This window comes from Diadema antillarum, unplaced genomic scaffold, assembly GCF_040938485.1.
Source record: "Diadema antillarum isolate AM-2024a unplaced genomic scaffold, OU_Dant_1.0 seq00000169_RagTag, whole genome shotgun sequence".
Lineage (NCBI taxonomy): Eukaryota > Metazoa > Echinodermata > Echinoidea > Diadematoida > Diadematidae > Diadema > Diadema antillarum.
The window spans coordinates 102,093-123,682 of record NW_027271238.1 but is presented as its reverse complement, the minus strand read 5'-3'; the positions used below and the strand labels follow the sequence as shown (position 1 = coordinate 123,682).

Genomic DNA, 21,590 nt, shown 5'->3' with positions numbered 1-21,590 from the left:
AAATCTCTCAAAACTTATGCTTACAAAGAGCAATACCGTTCTTAATATTCATAAGCCCAATATAGTCTGCTGCAGCGAAAAGAGTAAAATTTTGGCAACAGTGAGGATGCACTAATGCTCACATGTTTAAGGATACAAGTGCATGTAGTGACAATTGGAAGTGACCAGAGCCAAATCACAGCAACAACTCAAACTACAATGTATGCCTATTGGAAATGTCTGCGTGTGTGTTTGAGATTTGCTGAACAATTATCACTTACAGGAGTGGTAAAGATGATGTTGACAGCTTGGAGTTGGTAGAAGTCATCAATGTCTGAATCTCCAGTAAGTTCCTGGCATATCAAACCCAGTGGTTCAAACTTCTCCTTCCACTCTATACAGCGTTGACTGCACAGAACCTTGATGGGCGCCACTGTACAAAGGCATCCAGTCATTAACCCTAAGTTGTGTGTTTTGAGTGACTTTTGCTACTCATACTTGTGTGATTTCTTCGTTACAAACAATCCTGACAATCAGTAAATAGGAATGTCTTGCACCTTGTTATCAATACAAATTATGTGAGTTCACCTTTATCACATTGGAAGAAGTAATTAAGTTGAAGGCATCAAAGTTTCTTGCTTGATAAGGCTGAAGCAGTTTCCTGCAAAAACTTCATTAAAACATCCAATTTCTTCTGTTCTCCTAGGTCACTATGAGATGTCTCAATAAAACATGATTCTTACATCATCAGACAATTACGTGCATTAGACATCTTTCAAAACCATTCAATTGAGCACAGATTACAAATACAAAGACCAAGATGATACGGACTTACTGTACACCACTTTGGTCCTGTTGTCATAGCCTCCCTGAGAAACCAACAGTCTAAGAATGGCCAGCTCAAACAGTACTGTCTTACCAGACCCAGTTGGGGCACTGATCACTAGGGGCTTGTCAGTATAGAGAATCTAGAAAACATCAGACAGGTGATGTTACAAGGAGAGAATAAAAGAGAGTGGAAATAGGTAGATAGATAGATAGATAGATAGATCTATATATATATAGATAGATAGTTAGATAGATAGATAGATAGATAGATAGATAGATAGATAGATATATACAATAGATAGATAGTTAGTTAGATAGATAGACAAATAGATCTATATATAGATAGATACAGTAGATAGATAGTTAGTTAGATAGAAAGATAGATAGATAGATACAGTTGATAGATAGTTGGTTAGATAGATAGATAGATAGATAGATAGATAGATAGATAGATAGATAGATAGATAGATAGATAGAGAAATAGACTGATAGAGGAAGAGATAGAGGTAGACATGCTGGTGTTGACTTTTGACCCCAATGTCAGAGACAGCAAGCTCATAATTATCTACATATAAAATTCATTTGCCAAAAGTTGGACCTGGATTTCACTCAATATTTCTTTACATTGTCACATGAATTGTCAATGCTGGCCTTGACCTCAACACCATGACCTCTGGCATATTACCTAATGCCCCTGGCACTAACAAATAAAACGAGATATGAAACTCGTCACGCTGACGAGTTAGGTGATACGCTTGAGGTCATCAGATGTCGGTCATCTGTGATCGACAAAGAAAAGAATGTGATATAGGCACCTTGAAGTTATATTGAGCGTGTATGCGAAACCGTTTCTCTATTAACCACTCGGCCACGGGACATCCACGGAAATGGTAAGGCAAAAAAGAAATGTATAGATATTACACGGGGAAAAAGTCAATGCCCACTCAACAATCGTGGCCGCGTGAACATGTATTGCATTGCTAGACGGAAATGCGGCCTTGTAACAACTGATGTCGCTATGCCATTTCTGGCAACTTGGAAAAAATACGCGCCGTAGACATAAAACCTATAATCGACTGGTTTTGATACCTTGCCTTTAATCACAATTTCCAGTGTGATGATGTCATCAAAGTACAAAACAATGACATGGTCTTGAAAGACAATTGTTCAAAGTACAACACCTCCGTCGTCGTCATTACAAACTATGATCGCTTTGACAAAGTCAGCCTGCAAAATTTTTGCAGCAGTCGAAGCAATGTGGTCTCCAACACAAAACAGAGGGATATGGTGTGTGTGTGTGTGTTTATGTGTGTGTGTATAGGTGCGTTTATATACGAACGTGATTTCTTCATGGACGAATATGTAATACAAAATTGAAGAAAAAAAGTAAAATAGCTAAGTATTTTGTTTCGTGATCTTGTGGGGTTCGAACCCGCAACCTCACGTCTCTGAGACGTCGCCTTTAACCACTCGGCCATACGTCTAGGCGAGAAAATATGAGGAACGTAAACTTATGTATGTGAAAGATGAATCGGGAATCGTTTTGTCCACATTCCATTCTCATTTTCAGTTTTAAACTGCAAAATTGTCAACCTGATGATGAGATTTCAAAAAATAAAATGCATGATTACTGAAGCTTATTGTCTCAGCTACAACATACTTAAGTTTCAGAGGAAATGAAGCAAAATCAGCTGAGATAAAGGTGCTTGAACGTTGTCAAGTCAATGCATGGTTTAAAAAAAAATCACCTCCCATAGACATAACACGTAAACTTGTCCGATTTTGCATCTTTACCTTTAATCACAATTTAAGGTATGATGCCGTCATCAAATTTCAAACCATGACTTGGACTTGAAAGGCAAATGTTCAAAGTACAACATATCTGAATTTGGGATAATATTGAGCTTAAACAACAGAGATACGAGCAAATGAATGTCAGAAACAGTACCTCAAAAAATTAATTCCACTTTTTTGATTTCAGATGATGATATGATGACGTCATAATGTATTTAGGGAAATATTGGTACTTGAAACGTTATTTTCAATTCATAAGCTTTTGTAATATGCAATAAAAACATAGGGTCACCTGACGTTTTAAAGAGCTGTGGCGAAATAAACAAAGACATGTTTTTCGCTATATTTCCACATAGACGCGCACACGAAATTTCAACTTTGACGCCAGCGCATTCCTTTGTTATAGGTCAAAATTGATCAAAAATCAATGGATATTGTTACTTAATGTATCAGGAATCCAAATCTGTCAAAAAATGTGCATTTTCATGTTGCTTACGCGCACTGCGCGCGAATATACGCGGACAGACGCCTACGCACGGAACGCTTAAAATTGTCTGAAACTTCGAGATTTCCCATTGGGAAGTTGTTTTGAGCCTTTAAAAAGTTTGACGCGCGCGTACGCGCGCGTAAAGATGTCCTTGGTAATTAGCATTACAAAGTAAGATAGAGCGTGACCTGAACTTTATGTCCACCGAAATTGATACAGAAATGTCCTTTAGTTATGAAGTTATGATCGATCATGTAACATGTCCGAAAATCACAAAATGGCGCCTAGATGACGTCATAGATACGTTACTGTCATGAAAACCTTATTGTGGCTAGATATTGTCATGAGACATGTTGACTGAAAATGTCATGTTATTCCGTCATGTCAATGTTGAGATATTCACGACACAAAATGTGCCAGAAAGAAAGAAGAACGAGACATGAAACTCGTCACTTTAAAGACGAGTTAGGTGATACGCTTGGGGTCATCAGATATCGGTTATCCGTGATCGACAAAGAAAAGAATGCAATATAGCACCTGGAAGTTATAATGAGATACTTAGTTGAACTTTTTTGGGCCTACATTATTCAGATCACATTTGTTTTTCTGTCACACAAACTAGGTGGAAATTATGTGCGTGTGCGACTAAGTTGATTTACGGACTTTTTGAGTACGTACAGTGCATAAACTTAGACCCCGTTAACGGTGCGGGGCTGGGCGGAACCGCGGCCGCGGCCAACCTCAATTGCGAGGCCGAGCCCCGCAATTTAGTCCGTTTACACTGCCGGACTCGACCGCGCTTTTGATTCAAACCTTTTATTATTTTGTCGTAGTGGCGCTCTACTTGTAAACAAACGCAATTTGGTATTGTCTGGTTTTCAGATCCTTTGCCAACTGAATTCCGTGGCGACGAAGTCGCCGTTCGGGCAAAGGCTTTTGCCGAAGGAGAAAATCCTTTGCAGGACAAAACCACCTTCAACTATACTAGTTTTCGACGTTGCAGTGGTTAATATCCTGAATAGCGAAATAGTACAGGCGAGGGTTTGGAAGCCAGACTAGAATTGGCCGCGCATTTAGCCCAGTTTGCGTTTACACTGAGAAAAAGGCCGGGCGCGACCGCGGCTCGGCCGCGGCCGAGACCACCTCCAGAGCGTGGCCTAATGCGAGGCCAAATTTGGCCCCGCATTTGGCCTTTTGCGCGTTTACACCGAAATGAAGGTGGGCTCGGCGCGGCCGAGCCTCACACTGTAAACGGGGTCCAAGAGATCCTCGGCACGTACAAATAAAACATGACAATTAAGTGTTTATAACCATCCTGGCTTTAACAGTGGCCTTTTAAAACATGACCTTTGACCATTATTTACATAACCAATATGACTCCCTCTAATCTTGCTATCATAATGATCAGTTCAGAGAGCTCTTACAGCTATATACAAGCCTGTGAGATTTATCAGCAGTAAAACCAATGAAGCCTCCGATACAAAACAAGGGATACAGAGCAAGTGAGTCTGTTTACATGAGAATGTGATTTATCCTGGACGAAAGTGATACCTCAATTAAAGAGAAAAGGGCAAAAGAAAAACGGGCCAAACGTACGGCTCCAGCGAAAGAGACATCGCCTTTAACCATGTAACTATAGGTCTCCTCCAACTAAGAGTACACTTTGAACGAAAGCTTATACGTGAATGATAATTTATGACGATCTCACGTGATCGACACACATTCAAAGGGGAGAGTTAGAAGTGGAAGGAGTGCTTAATCGTGTCATTAATAATTCCTAATCAATGACACCCCTACTATAGGCATATCATAATTTCTCATCTAAAATCAATGGCCTATAGGACTCATGCACCATTGCTTGTATCTTGCATAAACTTTGTTTTTTAAGCTTTGAGTGAAACGTGTCATAACATAACTCTGTAATTCCATCAGCAGTGATTGACATGATAAAGAAGAGAGATATATCACCGTATTGAACGCTTAGAACCTAAGGGGGGGGGGGTATTATAGCATGATACTCGGTTCTTTACTGCCCAGATGCCAACAACACCCATCACCCACGGCCACGCATAGAGAAACAACCATGGCGAAAATAAAACTTTCCTTTCTCATAGGCAGAATGACACAGAACCCCGTCAAACACACATCACTTTTATTGGCAGGGATGGACATGAAAAAATTCATTACTAATACTAAACAGCGTATGCATTCCATTCATGTGGCGCGAGATACCTCTATAGCAACATAAAGCCTGTCTTCAACTCCGTTGGTCGAACAATGACAACTTGAAATTTCAAAGAGATGAGTGAGACGCTATATTCACCTGGCCTAGAGTTAATTTATTCAGTTCTCATTCCTACTTCAAGTTGGGTTATGTTAGTGTAATCATTCCCATCTGCAGTATAACAAAACCAAAGTGAGGGAAAAGGGGAGAGAAAAACGAGAGGTGGCAGAAGTAAAACTGCATGCACAACTGCAATCCATATCATTGCGTGTGACAAGTGAAGCAAAGGTATTAGTTGTTTAGCAGTGTTTTATGAGCATAAACAGGCAAATAGACAGACAATGTCAAATATAAAAACCATCAATTTAATGTCAGAGAAGATGGTAAACAAGATGCATTGAAACTGTAACTAAATCGCTGCTCTTCGACTCGGTCAAGGAACGTCCAACTTTATATTCAACAAAAAAAAAAATGTTAGGGGAAAGAAACAAATTTAGATATAACATTCGTAAATTAAAAACAAGAAAAAGAAAATGTCCACGTCAGGATTTAAAAAAACGCCGCACGCCGCATTATATTCTAGATGGGAATACGGTGTTGATGCAAAGGTCCAATGATTGTCTCATTACTTTAAAAGCAATCTATGGTTCCCTTACCATCACCAGTACCACACCACAATGACGTCTCTAAAATCAATGGTAGCACATTTATCATTGCATCGTGTATTAACTCCCTTTTCCTAAACTACCAGTGGAACGTGTCATATTATAGTGTGTATTTCGATCAGTAGTGATTGACTTTAAAGAAGAAAGATAATGCAAAAAATTGAATGCTTACCACATTGCTTATAGGGCTATTCCAGTTTGGTACTGATCTGTTCTATTCTCCAAGATGCCAGCAACATATATCACCTATGGCTAACTAGTGAAACAGCCATGACGAAAATAAACGACAGAGAACCCCGTCATAATCACTACACTTGGAAAGGTGTTGCCCGAAATTCCTCATTATGAAGCAATATCAAGTCACTTCCTTCCCTGCCTGTCTTTAACTTCGTTATTTGGTCAAACAATAACAACCTGGAATTCCAAAGAGATAAGCGAGACGCCATGCACCTGGACTAGAGTTAATTAATTCAGTTCCCATTCATGTTAGTTATGTAAACGTACACGTTCCTAAATATCCTGCTACAGTATAACAAGAACAAATGAAGAGAAAAGGAAAGAGAAAACGAATGGTGGCAAGCGGGGTACTGTGTCAAGGGGCAATTTACAACATTACGTGTGACAAAATTAATGAAGCAAACCCAACCTCCAAACTCCAATGCAAAACAAGGGAAATAGAGTAGCTGTGTTCATGACATAAGAGTGAAGCTGAACTGCAGAAAAAAAAGAAAAAAAGAAATAAAAGGGAAAAGTCCTGCGGGACTCGATTAACTTCTCTCCTTCCGGTCGGGCATTATAAACACGCAGCGTGCTAAGCGATTCTGCCACACGGAAGATCCGATGATCTTGTGCGAAACTTAAATCTATCTATGTATGCTATACACAACACAAATTTACATTGATATTCAGTTTTTTGGCTATATACGTCAAGTGACTGATAGCGCTATTCAACTTCCCACGAGTGGCCGCGTGGATTCGATCAATATACAGTTACAAAGATAAATCGGGAATCGTTTCAACCAGATTCCATTCTCATTTTCAGTGATCGACAACGAAAATAATGTTAAGTAGCGACTTGAAGTAATATTGAGAAATATTCGTGAAGTCCAATTCTTTATACGGTCCTACATAATTCAGATGAAATTGTTTCTGTCATGCAACTAATTGAAAATTTCGTGTGGTGTCGGCGTGTTCAAGTAAGTTGATTGGAAAGGATATGTGAATAAATATTTACCAATAGGTCTTTATATTGTAAAAAAAAATCAAACATGGCCATGCGGTATTTTAAGAGTCATCTTCACTTTAACATTTGTAATTTCAAGTCCAAGTTGCCTGTCAAAGCAATGTGGTCTCCAACACAAAACAAAGGGATATTGTGTGTGTCTGTGTGTGTGTGTGTACGTTTACATGAAAACGTGATTTCTACATGGACGAAGGTGAATACTCCATAAAAGAAAAAAAGCAAAAGATATAAGTATTTTGTTTCGTGCTCCTTTGGGGTTCGAACCCGTACGTGTGCAACATCACGTCTCTTGTGACGTCGCCTTTATCCTCTCGGCCATGTACGTCTTGACGAGAAAATTTGAGGAACGTAAGCTTATAATGTGAAAGATGATTCAGGAATCGTTTGGTCCACATTCCATTCTCATTTTCAGTTTTTAGCTGCAAAATTATCAACCTGATGAGGAGATTTGAAAAAATAAAATGCATGATTACTGCAGCTTATTGTCTGAGCTACCACATACTTAAGTTTGAGAGGAAATGGAGCAAAATCAGCTGAAATAAAGGTGCTTAAACGTTGTCAAGTCAATGCATGGTTTAAAAAAAAATCACCTCCCATAGACATAACACGTCAACTTGTCTGATTTTGAGTCTTTACCTTTAATCACAATTTGAAGTATGATGGTAAGTCTTCTCGAACTAAGAGTGTGGAACGGAAGCTTCTACGTGAAAGACGAATCATGACGATCACCCGTGACCGACACATCTTCAAAGGGATCAGTTATTAGAGGTGGAAGCCCTCGTGCCAAGATATTGTCTCAGCAATTCCAAAGCAATGATACCCTTACATTTAGGTATACCATAATTTCCCTCTGAAATCATTGGTATTATTCATGTACAATTGCTTGCCTTGTCTATAAACTTTGCTTTACAAACTTTCAGTGAAAGGTGTCATAACATAATTCTGTAACTCCATTAGCAGTGATTGACTACATAAATAAAGATATATCAAATTGAACGCTTAGCGCGTATAACTAAGGGGGATTTTAGCCTGATGCTGTGCTATTCACTGCTCAGATACCAACAATACTCATCACCTACGGTTACGTATAGAGAAATAGCCATGACGAAAATAAGGTTTTCCTTTTCTTTGGCAGATAGACACACAACCCCTTTGAACACACTATAATTGACAAGGAGGGACATGAAAAGTTCATTACTACTACTAAACAGTGATGCCTTCTAATCATGTGGCACAAGATACCTCTATAGCAACATAAAACCTGTCTACAATTCCGTTATTGGGTCAAACAATAACAACTTGAATTTGAAAGAGACGAGCGAGACGCCATACACCTGGCCTAGAGTTAATTTATTCAGTTGCCATTCCTGCTCCGGTTGTGTTATGTAAATTATTTTCCGACCTGTCTTGTGCAGTGTAACAGGAACAAACGTAGAGAAAAGGAAAGAGAAAACGAAAGGTGGCAAGCGGGGCACTGTATACCAAGGGCAATTTACAACATTACGTATGATAAATGAAGCAAATCCAACCTCCAGCCTCCGACAAAAAAAAGGGGGAACTTGAGTGACTGTGTGTCGTGGGGTAATGACATCGGAATGAAGCTGAACTGCCAAAAGAAAAACAAAGAAAGAGAGAGAAAAAAAATAATAGCGTCCTGCGGGTCTCAAACATCTCGTCCTAAGGTGGTGTGTAATGACCATGCAGCGCGCCAAGTGACTATAAAGCCACACGGCTGTCCCGAAGATTGGATGTGAAATTTATATCTTTATACCATATACAACATGAAAAAGTTCATTACTACCACTAAACAGTGATGCCTTCCACTCATGTGGCACAAGATACCTCTATAGTAACATAAAACCTGTCTACAACTCCGTTATTAGGTCAAACAATAACAATCTGGAATTTCAAAGAGATGAGCGAGACGCCATACACCTGGACTAGAGTTAATCAATTCAGCTCCCATTCCTGCAAGTTATTTAAACGTACATGTTCCTACCTATCCTGCTACAGTATAACAATAACCAATGAAGAGAAAAGGAAAGAGCAAACGAAAGGTGGCAAGCGGGACACTGTAACAAGGGGCAATTTACAACATTAAGTGTGACAAAATTAATGAAGCAAACCCAACCTCCAAACTCCAATGCAAAACAAGGGAAATAGAGTAGCTGTGTTCATGACATAAGAGTGAAGCTGAACTGCAGAAAAAAAAAGAAAAAAAGAAATAAAAGGGAAAAGTCCTGCGGGACTCGATTAACTTCTCTCCTTCCGGTCGGGCATTATAAACACGCAGCGTGCTAAGCGATTCTGCCACACGGAAGATCCGATGATCTTGTGCGAAACTTAAATCTATCTATGTATGCTATACACAACACAAATTTACATTGATATTCAGTTTTTTGGCTATATACGTCAAGTGACTGATAGCGCTATTTAACTTCCCACGAGTGGCCGCGTGGATTCGATCAATATACAGTTACAAAGATAAATCGGGAATCGTTTCAACCAGATTCCATTCTCATTTTCAGTGATCGACAACGAAAATAATGTTAAGTAGCAACTTGAAGTAATATTGAGAAATATTCGTGAAGTCCAATTCTTTATACAGTCCTACATAATTCAGATGAAATTGTTTCTGTCATGCAACTAATTGAAAATTTCGTGTGGTGTCGGCGTGTTCAAGTAAGTTGATTGGAAAGGATATGTGAATAAATATTTACCAATAGGTCTTTATATTGTAAAAAAAAAAATCAAACATGGCCATGCGGTATTTTAAGAGTCATCTTCACTTTAACATTTGTAATTTCAAGTCCAAGTTGCCTGTCAAAGCAATGTGGTCTCCAACACAAAACAAAGGGATATTGTGTGTGTCTGTGTGTGTGTGTGTACGTTTACATGAAAACGTGATTTCTACATGGACGAAGGTGAATACTCCATAAAAGAAAAAAGCAAAAGATATAAGTATTTTGTTTCGTGCTCCTTTGGGGTTCGAACCCGTACGTGTGCAACATCACGTCTCTTGTGACGTCGCCTTTATCCTCTCGGCCATGTACGTCTTGACGAGAAAATTTGAGGAACGTAAGCTTATAATGTGAAAGATGATTCAGGAATCGTTTGGTCCACATTCCATTCTCATTTTCAGTTTTTAGCTGCAAAATTATCAACCTGATGAGGAGATTTGAAAAAATAAAATGCATGATTACTGCAGCTTATTGTCTGAGCTACCACATACTTAAGTTTGAGAGGAAATGGAGCAAAATCAGCTGAAATAAAGGTGCTTAAACGTTGTCAAGTCAATGCATGGTTTAAAAAAATATCACCTCCCATAGACATAACACGTCAACTTGTCTGATTTTGAGTCTTTACCTTTAATCACAATTTGAAGTATGATGGTAAGTCTTCTCGAACTAAGAGTGTGGAACGGAAGCTTCTACGTGAAAGACGAATCATGACGATCACCCGTGACCGACACATCTTCAAAGGGATCAGTTATTAGAGGTGGAAGCCCTCGTGCCAAGATATTGTCTCAGCAATTCCAAAGCAATGATACCCTTACATTTAGGTATACCATAATTTCCCTCTGAAATCATTGGTATTATTCATGTACAATTGCTTGCCTTGTCTATAAACTTTGCTTTACAAACTTTCAGTGAAAGGTGTCATAACATAATTCTGTAACTCCATTAGCAGTGATTGATTACATAAATAAAGATATATCAAATTGAACGCTTAGCGCGTATAACTAAGGGGGATTTTAGCCTGATGCTGTGCTATTCACTGCTCAGATACCAACAATACTCATCACCTACGGTTACGTATAGAGAAATAGCCATGACGAAAATAAGGTTTTCCTTTTCTTTGGCAGATAGACACACAACCCCTTTGAACACACTATAATTGACAAGGAGGGACATGAAAAGTTCATTACTACTACTAAACAGTGATGCCTTCTAATCATGTGGCACAAGATACCTCTATAGCAACATAAAACCTGTCTACAATTCCGTTATTGGGTCAAACAATAACAACTTGAATTTGAAAGAGACGAGCGAGACGCCATACACCTGGCCTAGAGTTAATTTATTCAGTTGCCATTCCTGCTCCGGTTGTGTTATGTAAATTATTTTCCGACCTGTCTTGTGCAGTGTAACAGGAACAAACGTAGAGAAAAGGAAAGAGAAAACGAAAGGTGGCAAGCGGGGCACTGTATACCAAGGGCAATTTACAACATTACGTATGATAAATGAAGCAAATCCAACCTCCAGCCTCCGACAAAAAAAAGGGGGAACTTGAGTGACTGTGTGTCGTGGGGTAATGACATCGGAATGAAGCTGAACTGCCAAAAGAAAAACAAAGAAAGAGAGAGAAAAAAAATAATAGCGTCCTGCGGGTCTCAAACATCTCGTCCTAAGGTGGTGTGTAATGACCATGCAGCGCGCCAAGTGACTATAAAGCCACACGGCTGTCCCGAAGATTGGATGTGAAATTTATATCTTTATACCATATACAACATGAAAAAGTTCATTACTACCACTAAACAGTGATGCCTTCCACTCATGTGGCACAAGATACCTCTATAGTAACATAAAACCTGTCTACAACTCTGTTATTAGGTCAAACAATAACAATCTGGAATTTCAAAGAGATGAGCGAGACGCCATACACCTGGACTAGAGTTAATCAATTCAGCTCCCATTCCTGCAAGTTATTTAAACGTACATGTTCCTACCTGTCCTGTTACAGTATAACAATAACCAATGAAGAGAAAAGGAAAGAGCAAACGAAAGGTGGCAAGCGGGACACTGTAACAAGGGGCAATTTACAACATTAAGTGTGACAAAATTAATGAAGCAAACCCAATCTCCAAACTCCAATACAAAACAAGGGAAATAGAGCAGCCGTGTTCACGGGTTACGTACACTTGATAAAATAATATAAATGACATCGGAGTGAAGCTGAACTGCCGAAAAAAAAAGAAAAAGAAAGAACGGGAAAAGTCCTGCGGGAGTCGAACTTCTCTCCTTCCGGTATGGCGTTATGAACACCCAGCGCGCTAAGCGATTACGCCATACGGCTGTCCTGAAGATCGAATGAGAAACTTAAATGTATAATAACACTGTCGTTATAGCGTTGACTTGTGATGGCGCTATTCAACTTCCCACAAGTGGCCGCGTGGATTCGACCAATATCCAGTTGCAAAGAACAATCGGGAATTGTTCCGTACAGATTGCATTCTCATTTTCAGTTTTTAACTACAAAATTGTCGACCTAATGAGGAGATTTGAAAATACAAAATACATGATGACTGCAGCTTATTGTCTGAGCTACAACATACTTAAGTTTCAGAGGAAATGGAGCAAAATCAGCTGAGATAAAGGTGCTTAAACGTTGTCAAGTCAATGCATGGTTTAAAAAAAAATCACCTCCCATAGACAATACACGTAAACTTGTCCGATTTTGTGTCTTTACTTTTAATCACAATTTAAAGTATGATGACGTCATCAAATTTTAAAACCATGACATGGACCTGAAAGGCAAATGTTCAAAGCAAAACATATCTGAATTTGGGGTAATATTAAGCTTAAACAATAGAGATACGAGCAAATGAATGTCAGAAACAGTACCTCAAAAAAATTAATTCCACTTTTTTGATTTCAGATGATGATATGATGACGTCATGAGTTTTCCTGGCAATATCGGTACTTGAAACGTTATTTCCAATTCATATGCTTTTGTAATATGCAAGAGAAATATAGGGTCAATGGACGATTTAAAGAGCTATGGCGAAATAAACAAAGACATGTTTTTTCACTATATTTGCAGAAAGACGCGCGCGCGGAATTTCAACTTTGACGCCAGTGCATTCCTTTGTTATAGGTCAAAATCGATCGGAAATCAATGAATATTGTTACTCAAAGTATCAGAAATCCAAATCGGTCAAAAAAATTGCATTTTCATGTTAGTTACGCCCTCTGCGCGCGAAATTGCGCGGACGGACGCGCACGCGAGAAAATGTTTGAAACGCTTAAAATTGTCTGAAACTTCGAGATTTCCCATTGGGAAGTCGTTTTGAGCCTTTTAAAATTTTGACGCGCGCAAACGCGCGCGTAATGATGACCTGGGTAACTAGCGTTAAAATGTAAGATAGAGCGTGACCTGAACTTTATGTCCACCGAAAATGATACAGAAATGATATCTAGTTATGAAGTTATGATCGATCATGTGACAAGGTCCGAAAATCACAAAATGGCGCCTAGATGACGTCATAGATATGTTACTGTCATGAAAACCTTATTGTGGCTAGATATTGTTATGAGACATGTTGACTGAAAATGTCATGTTATTCCGTAATGTCATTGTTGAGATATTGACGGCACAAAATGTGGCAGAAAGAAAGAAGAATAAAAAAAAAGAGAAATTTTGACAATCACAATAGGTGATACGCTGATAGCGTATCACCTAAAAAGTGATCTCATTTGAAGAGTGTCAGTACAATATGTCACACTCTCTCTTATTGATCCTAAAATTACCAAGATGTCAAGATATGGTGGATGAACAGAGACATAGACAGACAGACAGACAGACAGACAGACAGACAGACAGACAGACAGACAGACAGACAGACAGACAGACAGACAGACAGACACAGAGGCAGACACGCTCAAACATATATATTTGCATTCATAGCCTCTGTTACCTTGTCCATAATGTTGATGGAGCATAGTATGTCAACATAAGAGCTTACTTTTGAGATGTGATCTGCAAATGAATGCAAACGTGAGTGAAATTACCCAGCACTTTGTGTCTATAGGGAAAATGCTTGACACTTTCACCCAGCATGTACATGAGTAAACTGAGCGTCTGAAATTTAATGAATTATGAAATAATGACATTACTTTGTAGATGGTGAAGCTTGATCAAATCAGGCATTAATAGGGGAGCTCTCAGAGTGATTCATGCAAACAGTGAAATGCGATTTTCTGGCACAAGGGTTAGCGCTCCAACTCCCACTTACGTCATCGAGGAACTGTGACTGGACAAAATTAAAGTATGGGAAGGGAAATATTCCCCTGTACTTCTCAGCTGATGGTTGTGGAGTCAAGGAAAAGTGACTGCTGAATAAAGCACACATCATATGCATTCATGAGCAGTGACAAACACACAAAGGAAAGGAAGTGGGAATTATTTTACTGCATGAACTTTGCATACTTTTGACAACTTATATAATATTCCATGTAAGCAAGACCCTGGAAGTCAATGACATATATACAGGATTAAAGTATGAAATTCCAACTCTGTAGACTTCAGCAAATCAGCTTGCTAGAGTTGCAATGAATGCTTTTGTACAAGAACAATACACTATCAATCATAAACCATGTATTTATGCACTCTCCTTATCAGCAAAATTTTATGGTGATCAGAATTGTATTTCAGCATCAAATCACTACAATTTGCGCACTCTTGATAGAATATCCAAATGTGGTATCATGTCAAAAATAGCTGTGACTTACAGATACACAAACTTGATTAAATTGATCAAAACAGACCCAAACTGTATTCTTACTCTATGCATCCTCTTTGACAAAAGCTCATTTTACAGCTGTCAAGGGCTTTCATGTCAATTAACATGATAATTCTTTCATACATGTATTATGTGAAGGTGTTATGGTTTTCCTCACAGTGTTGAGTTCAATGTCAAATGTAAAGATGATAGCAATCAGGTCAATCCTAAGCATGACAACTAATAGTAACTTACCTAACAATACCTCTGTCTATGCACAGATATGCTTTGTTGGAGCACATTCACTGATTTACACTATCACCACAACCAATGTTTTGCGGTCATTAGCAGTGTTTAACCAGTGCAAATGGGTACAATCAGTTAAAATAATCTACAGATATCTGAAACAGTAAAGATCCAGTTTGAATGATTACGGTTTTCAGCTCAAAGGATACGGATCTCTTCAACTGAACGAAGGCATTTCACTCCCCTGCTTCCAGTTACTGGAACACCTACGTGATGAGATATTCACAGAAATACTGCAGTTGGTACTCGAAAAGTACTGAAATTGTGATGATATGCATTATGAAAGAAATAATAAAAGAAATTTAAATACTCAAATTCACAAAGGCAGTTGAACTCAAATCCGTGGCTTAGGTTTACTCAACAGACTAAAAACAAGCTTAAAAAGGCTTACACAGCTCTTGCATGTGACAGTGTGCATTCTTGATGCAGTCAAAAGTTGCTCAATCTAAGCACTAAATCTAAACTACCCTTGTGAATTCCAGCCAAATGTACAGACTGATAACCCCCAACTCACATAAAATCCTTTAAATTTCCTTCTTTTTTTCTCAGTCATTCTGAAAGACGGCTGTAATGATACACAAGGAATCGCTAAAACAACGAAACATGACAACTATTAGTTCTCTCCCACATTCAAATAATCTGTGATAAAAATTATTTAGATAAAATTCATCACCAAAGAGTCTCATAAGTAATATCATTGTTTTCTCTCTCACACACAGACAAACACAAACATGGACACTACACATGTCAACAAACTCAGAATCTATCACAAAATACATTTTTAAAAAAATCCTGTTTTGTCATACTTTGAAGATGACTAGGAGGCTGGATTGGGATATCAAAGTGTTGGTGGTCAAGATGCATCTGTCTTTGAGAGGTAGATTGAGCTGCAGACTGGCTTCCAGGAACACCATCAGGCTGGAGGATCTCCTCTTGACTTTTGTCCAAGTTCAAGCTCTGGCTTGGGGGTATGCGTTGCATCGGAGGCACAAAGCGTACCCTTTGCCTGCTGAAAAACAAAAGTTTATCAAAGCTGGTGATTTATCAGCATCTGCTAGTATCAGATGAAAAAAAAAATCCACACATTTTGCATGTCATTTGGAACAAGGTAAAGTTTGGATGACATTACAGATAATAACAAAAAAGGAATAATTGAAGTAGCTGTGCTTGTTTTATTATCCAAAGTTATCACTAATTCTGATACAAGAGAAATTTTTGTGTGACGGCAGCATGAATGATATTGTAGCCATAATTGTTCTTGGGGCCTATGGCAGAAATAAGGTTTTAGGACATTATTAAATTATTTGCATATTGTATAAGAGTGTCCTTTAGAGTCCTTTAGAGTCTTTCCTTCCAAAGTGTTTTCTGAACCTTCTACAGGAGATAACCTGAAAATTCCTCATGACTTGATAGACAACTTAATGAGTTTCCAACCGATGCTTGTGCTTATTACCTTGGCTGAGAGCTGTTTGATCTTCCCCTAAGAATACCATGGTCTGTGAATAAATGAATATCAATTGAGATGGATATGAATACCTCCTTAAAGGCAGAATTACAACATGATATCAGGATAAATTAAAATCACTGATAATGGGTAATGATCAAGAAAAACATTCTAGAAATTACGTGAAGGGGATGATTGAAGTCAAAATTATTGAGAAAGTTTCTACAGTGACAATTTCTGGGACAGCAACCAACCCCCCCCCCCCCAAAAAAAAACAACAAACAAACAAACAAACAAACAAACAAACAAACACAAACACAAACACAAACACACACACACACAAAAAAACCCACCATAATCCATCTGCTTTCAGCCTTTCAGTTGTTACCACTGTGACAACTATCACTGCAAATTTACTCTGCAAACAATTTTCATGATATAGGCCCTTGTTCAACATGAATATCTATCATCACAAACTAGTACAGACATTTGAATACTGCATGAGCCATGCATTAAGCTAGTCTAATTTATTACTACTACTATATACATATATATATATATATATATTTTTTTTTTTTTGGGGGGGGGGGGCGGCAAAACAGGAGTTGCCGAAAATTTCTTGAGAGGTCAAATCAGCACCAATGAAATAGGCCTACAGCACTGAATAGAGAAATTTAATGCATATATTGCATTCACGGTGGGGATCACAGTTGATATTGTCATGTGTTTGGTTTGCTAAAATAAAAATCCCGCAAAATGCATGTCATCTACAGTATATCAAGGGAAAATATAGTGATGACTTATGCAAACTCATGTTATCTTTTTATCATCATCATCAGCACTGAGCTTTATTTGAAATCACTACAGCTTTAAAGAAATGGATATGGGAACATGAGAAAAAGAGAAAGAGGGCAGAGACTGCTCAAAGTACAAACAAAGAATATTTCCTAGAATGATGCATCAAAGCATATTGAGCACTTGGGGCACAGTAAAGCCTGTTTATGTGTTATCTCAAATTACTTTTACTTGGTGAATTCCTGAGGACCTGTGAGGCAGAAAATGAGTCCAAGTCATCCTGGGAGAGTAGGATGTCCTCAAGTAAAGGAGGGGCTGGAATATCTGTCAAGTCCGAATAATGCTCCCTGAAAATAAAGCACACATCTTTCACTGTTCCAAGGCTGAGGAAAAATTGGGCTAATTTTTGTCAAAGGTATAAAAGATTTGAAACGAACATCCTTTAATCATTATAATGTTATATTGCCTGCAGTCACTATTCCTCCTTTTAGCAATGCACAATGAAACATGAGACCAGTCAGAGTAAATCAGGCAATCTCTGATTTTTTTAATACTTTAAACTTTAAACATATTCAAGACTAGACAGTCTATTTTTTAGGGCCAGCTATAACATGCTACTAAATATCTGACAAACTTTCTCATCAAAACCACAATGTTCATTTGTAAAAACACTATAACATTTACAAGTGTATTTATCCACTAAGAAATTGTTTGTGCTACCAACAAATCTACGGTATACAGATTTAGTGTATTTGTCCAAGGCCCCTTCCTCATGACGTTCAACATGAGGTCAATGAATCACTGTAGTTGAAACATCCAACACAAACACTGAAATGATCTAGATGCAAATGACTAATTTCTAGTAGACCCTTACCCCAGTATGATTGCTGAAAAAAAAATGTAAGTACATTTCACAAATTCAAAACATGAAGATTACAAGAACAATAGGATTAGACATAAATGATAATACAGATTGTGACCTTTTATGGTAAAGAACAGAAGATCCAGAATGTAGTCTGAACACCACAACTCAACAGCATTTTCGTTTTTTTTTTTGTGTGTGTTGTTGTTGTGGTGCCATGACAGTGCAACATTCTTAAAAAGAAAAGAAAAAAATCAGAACCCCAGGTTAATGAGGATGAAAAAAAAAAAGACAATCCCTTGCTCTACAGGTACATTTGACCGACAAGTGTTCTATATCAACAAAATCAACAAAATCTTTGAGAAAACATAGATCTAGAGCTCTTACCACATTGCATCAGCCTGGACCCAGCACAGATTGCGTGAATATGTGACAAGTATGAGTGTGAGTGGAATGTGACACTAGGCCAGGGCCCAGGGTGCAGGGGGTTGCTGGCCTAGGCATGTGAGTGGAGACCTACACTGTGCTGATGACATCGACTGACTGGTGAGGTAGATTCCTCCTGACGCAATGACAGCTTATTAGTATACAAATAATGCAAAGGTGAGAGTGTGTTAGTGGAGATGCAGCACACTCAAGGATATACAATGGTGAAACATGCACAAAATGGCGAATACCTGAGAGTGAGCTGCATTACCACTGATGTCACAAATTTAATCCAATGCATTTGTTTTATAGAATGGATAAAAAATTTAACAGCATTTTTTTTTAATGTAAGAGAGCTTATTGTATTAACATACCTTCATTGCTCTGAATGGCATCTTCAGAGGATGAAAATTTGAGCAAACATAGCACTAGTTATACACAAAGACCTGAAAATCACAAATTTTGCAAAATTATGTGAAATATTTCCTCTGATTTTTGAAAAATATGCGTCAAATTAACCCTTCCACAAAAAGTTATCTTTTTGTGCAGTGCATAATTGCATTAGAATCTATAATTCCCAACATGATTTTTGGGAATCGAATAACTAACGTCTGTCACATCTTTTTCATGCATCAGAATCACTATTATCCACAATTCACTGAAGGGCCTACACTGTAAACATTCGTACCAAGCGGACGACAAAGAGAAAAACGACAACCGAGGCTCAAATTTCATATTCTAGGCCTACAGGAAAAGGAAAAACATGGAAATTTTGAAAAATTTATGTGGTAAAATCTTGTGATAAATCTAACTCTTCTTCTTAATCTAAGGTAAAATGTGAATTATCTTTAATAGAATTTCTACATTTTTGTGCTGCATTTCGCCGATTTAAACTGATACAATGTCAGTGAGACAAATCTTCGAAGTCCCATGGATGTCATTATCATGCAGAAATCCCCCTATGCATTCGGAATTACCATGGTGTCGGGTAATACCATGTCTGTATATAGGTGTTCTATACCTCATGGATGTTAGTCCTTGATTATTGGTGAATACCATTCAGCTACATCATTGGTATGACATTACATGTAGACCCCTATACAGAACTTACTCATAACTACAAAAGTCAAGATGTCTGAAGATGTTTGTTCAAAACACTCAACAAACATTACCGGTACTACACAAGTACACACATGCACAAGGCACGAACTAGAGTAGATGATAGCAGAAATAAGTGACTGAGAGCGTGTGATGCGTTTGTAACAACTGATTGAGTGCGCACTGCTGAAGTACCATGCATTAATATGACATCGATGAGTGTGCAACTATGCCTTTTTGGTAAAGTGCCATAGGATCACAGCTGTGTCTGCAGGTTGCCTACTGTAGACTTTCTAACGTTAGTGTTGAACTTTTCGTTGCATATTAAATTTGAGCATGGCTGTCCATAGAATTCTAATAAGAAAATAAAGCACACACCCGACTCAATTGTCATTTCAGAGCTGCTGATTGGCTACATTCTTGAACACAGAACACTAAGTAACGTTGATAAAACCCAACCTTTGTTGTTAATATCGTCGACTCTCCACCCCAAGTAGAGAAAGAGTTTAACATTAGAACCACCAAAATGTGTAGAGCCTTATGCCATGGACATAGCAGAGAAACTAACCGTTAGATACATTCTATCTAACATTAAAACTATGTTAGGCCTAACGTTTAATGTTACTCCACCTTACCGCAGTGCCAGTGGCAGTAGGCACCTATCACTGGAAGATTCTAGAATCTAATGATAATTTCTGAAGTCTGACAATCACTGTGTCAGTGTGTGTTTATAGAAGTTCTAACTAACGTTAACAACTCTTAGCCGTTGGTCGGGCTAAGCTGCTGTGTGAATCATAATGATTAACGTTAGACTTTCCTAGCAGTGAGTGTGATATTTCGTTTAGCAACAGCCCATTCCTCACTCACAGTCACAACCATAGCACAACACACAAGCGCATCGATCTTGCTGACAACGATGTGGACTACCGACTCCACTTCGGTTGAGACTAGACACCTCTGCTGCTCTAGGCAAGTGTGAAGTCGAAGTCCGGGGGAATTCACGGGGCATCTGTTGGGAGCTGAGGAGTCTATCACGCCGCGCCTATCTAGTCTACGGGATCAAAAAGCCCATATAATATGACTACAATCGTGGTGTAATATGAGGTGAGGATCAGGCCATCCAGGCAGAAGATAGTAGACTAGTGATGGAGCTATCGAGGGCAGGGCCTACGGATCGGGACCAATCGGGACCTGGCGGCGGGAGCTCGAAGCTAGCTGGTGTATGGACGGAACCGAGCGAGAGCTAGAGAACCATTTTAGCATCAATGCATGCTATCAATGCTAGCAAAAATCGTAGCCTCAGTACGTACAGGCTGTCGAATTTTTTGACTCTGATCGATCATACTATATAATCGATCGCACTCAGCTAAGTACGCAGCAGACGATTCGCTCAAAGTTCGGGAAGAGTACATTTGTGTTAAGACACTATCATAATGAGGGTGATACAATAGAAAATACACTTTATAAGTATAATTACCAATCAAGGAGTGGAGTTAGAAGACAAAATGCAACAAATTAGTGTAACGCTATGAAATGGTTTGCAAGATGAACAATTCACTCGTTATTGATTTTAGAAATTTGTTGTTTGTAGCAAACAATTATAATGACACCCCTACTTCAGAATCGAACGTCTCGAAATAGGGCACGAACTCCACCATCGACTTTTTGTGGGAAACTCAAGTCTTGAACGTGAGCTACAAAACATGTAAATCGTGCGAAGAATAAATCTTATGTGGAATTGTCTTGCATATCAAGACTATTAACAGGTAGGTCACATTAACGTTTTGTACCAACAGGGCGTGAGCCGACAGTATTCTTACCCTAGCAGGTCGAATCTCATCTACATTGGCACGGAATTCTGTACATTCCCATGTATTTATATTGATGTTAGTTATGATCTTAACCGTGCCCGTACGTATATGTAACACGTTAGAACTC

The 21,590-nt window shown here is 38.5% G+C and overlaps 1 protein-coding gene across 1 annotated transcript in view; it reads right to left on the bottom strand.

Annotated features, from left to right (window-relative positions):
* The window catches only part of LOC139728171 (probable ATP-dependent DNA helicase HFM1), a 34,649-nt gene extending 18,708 nt beyond the window's left edge, over positions 1–15,941 (bottom strand). The window contains exons 1-3 of the mRNA XM_071639134.1: positions 15,834–15,941; positions 815–947; positions 261–412 (exon numbers count right to left, since the gene is read on the bottom strand). Coding sequence (XP_071495235.1) covers positions 261–412; positions 815–947; positions 15,834–15,941 — 393 coding nt within the window. The remainder of the gene's footprint in view (positions 1–260; positions 413–814; positions 948–15,833) is intronic.
* Between the last annotated feature and the right edge of the window lie 5,649 nt (positions 15,942–21,590).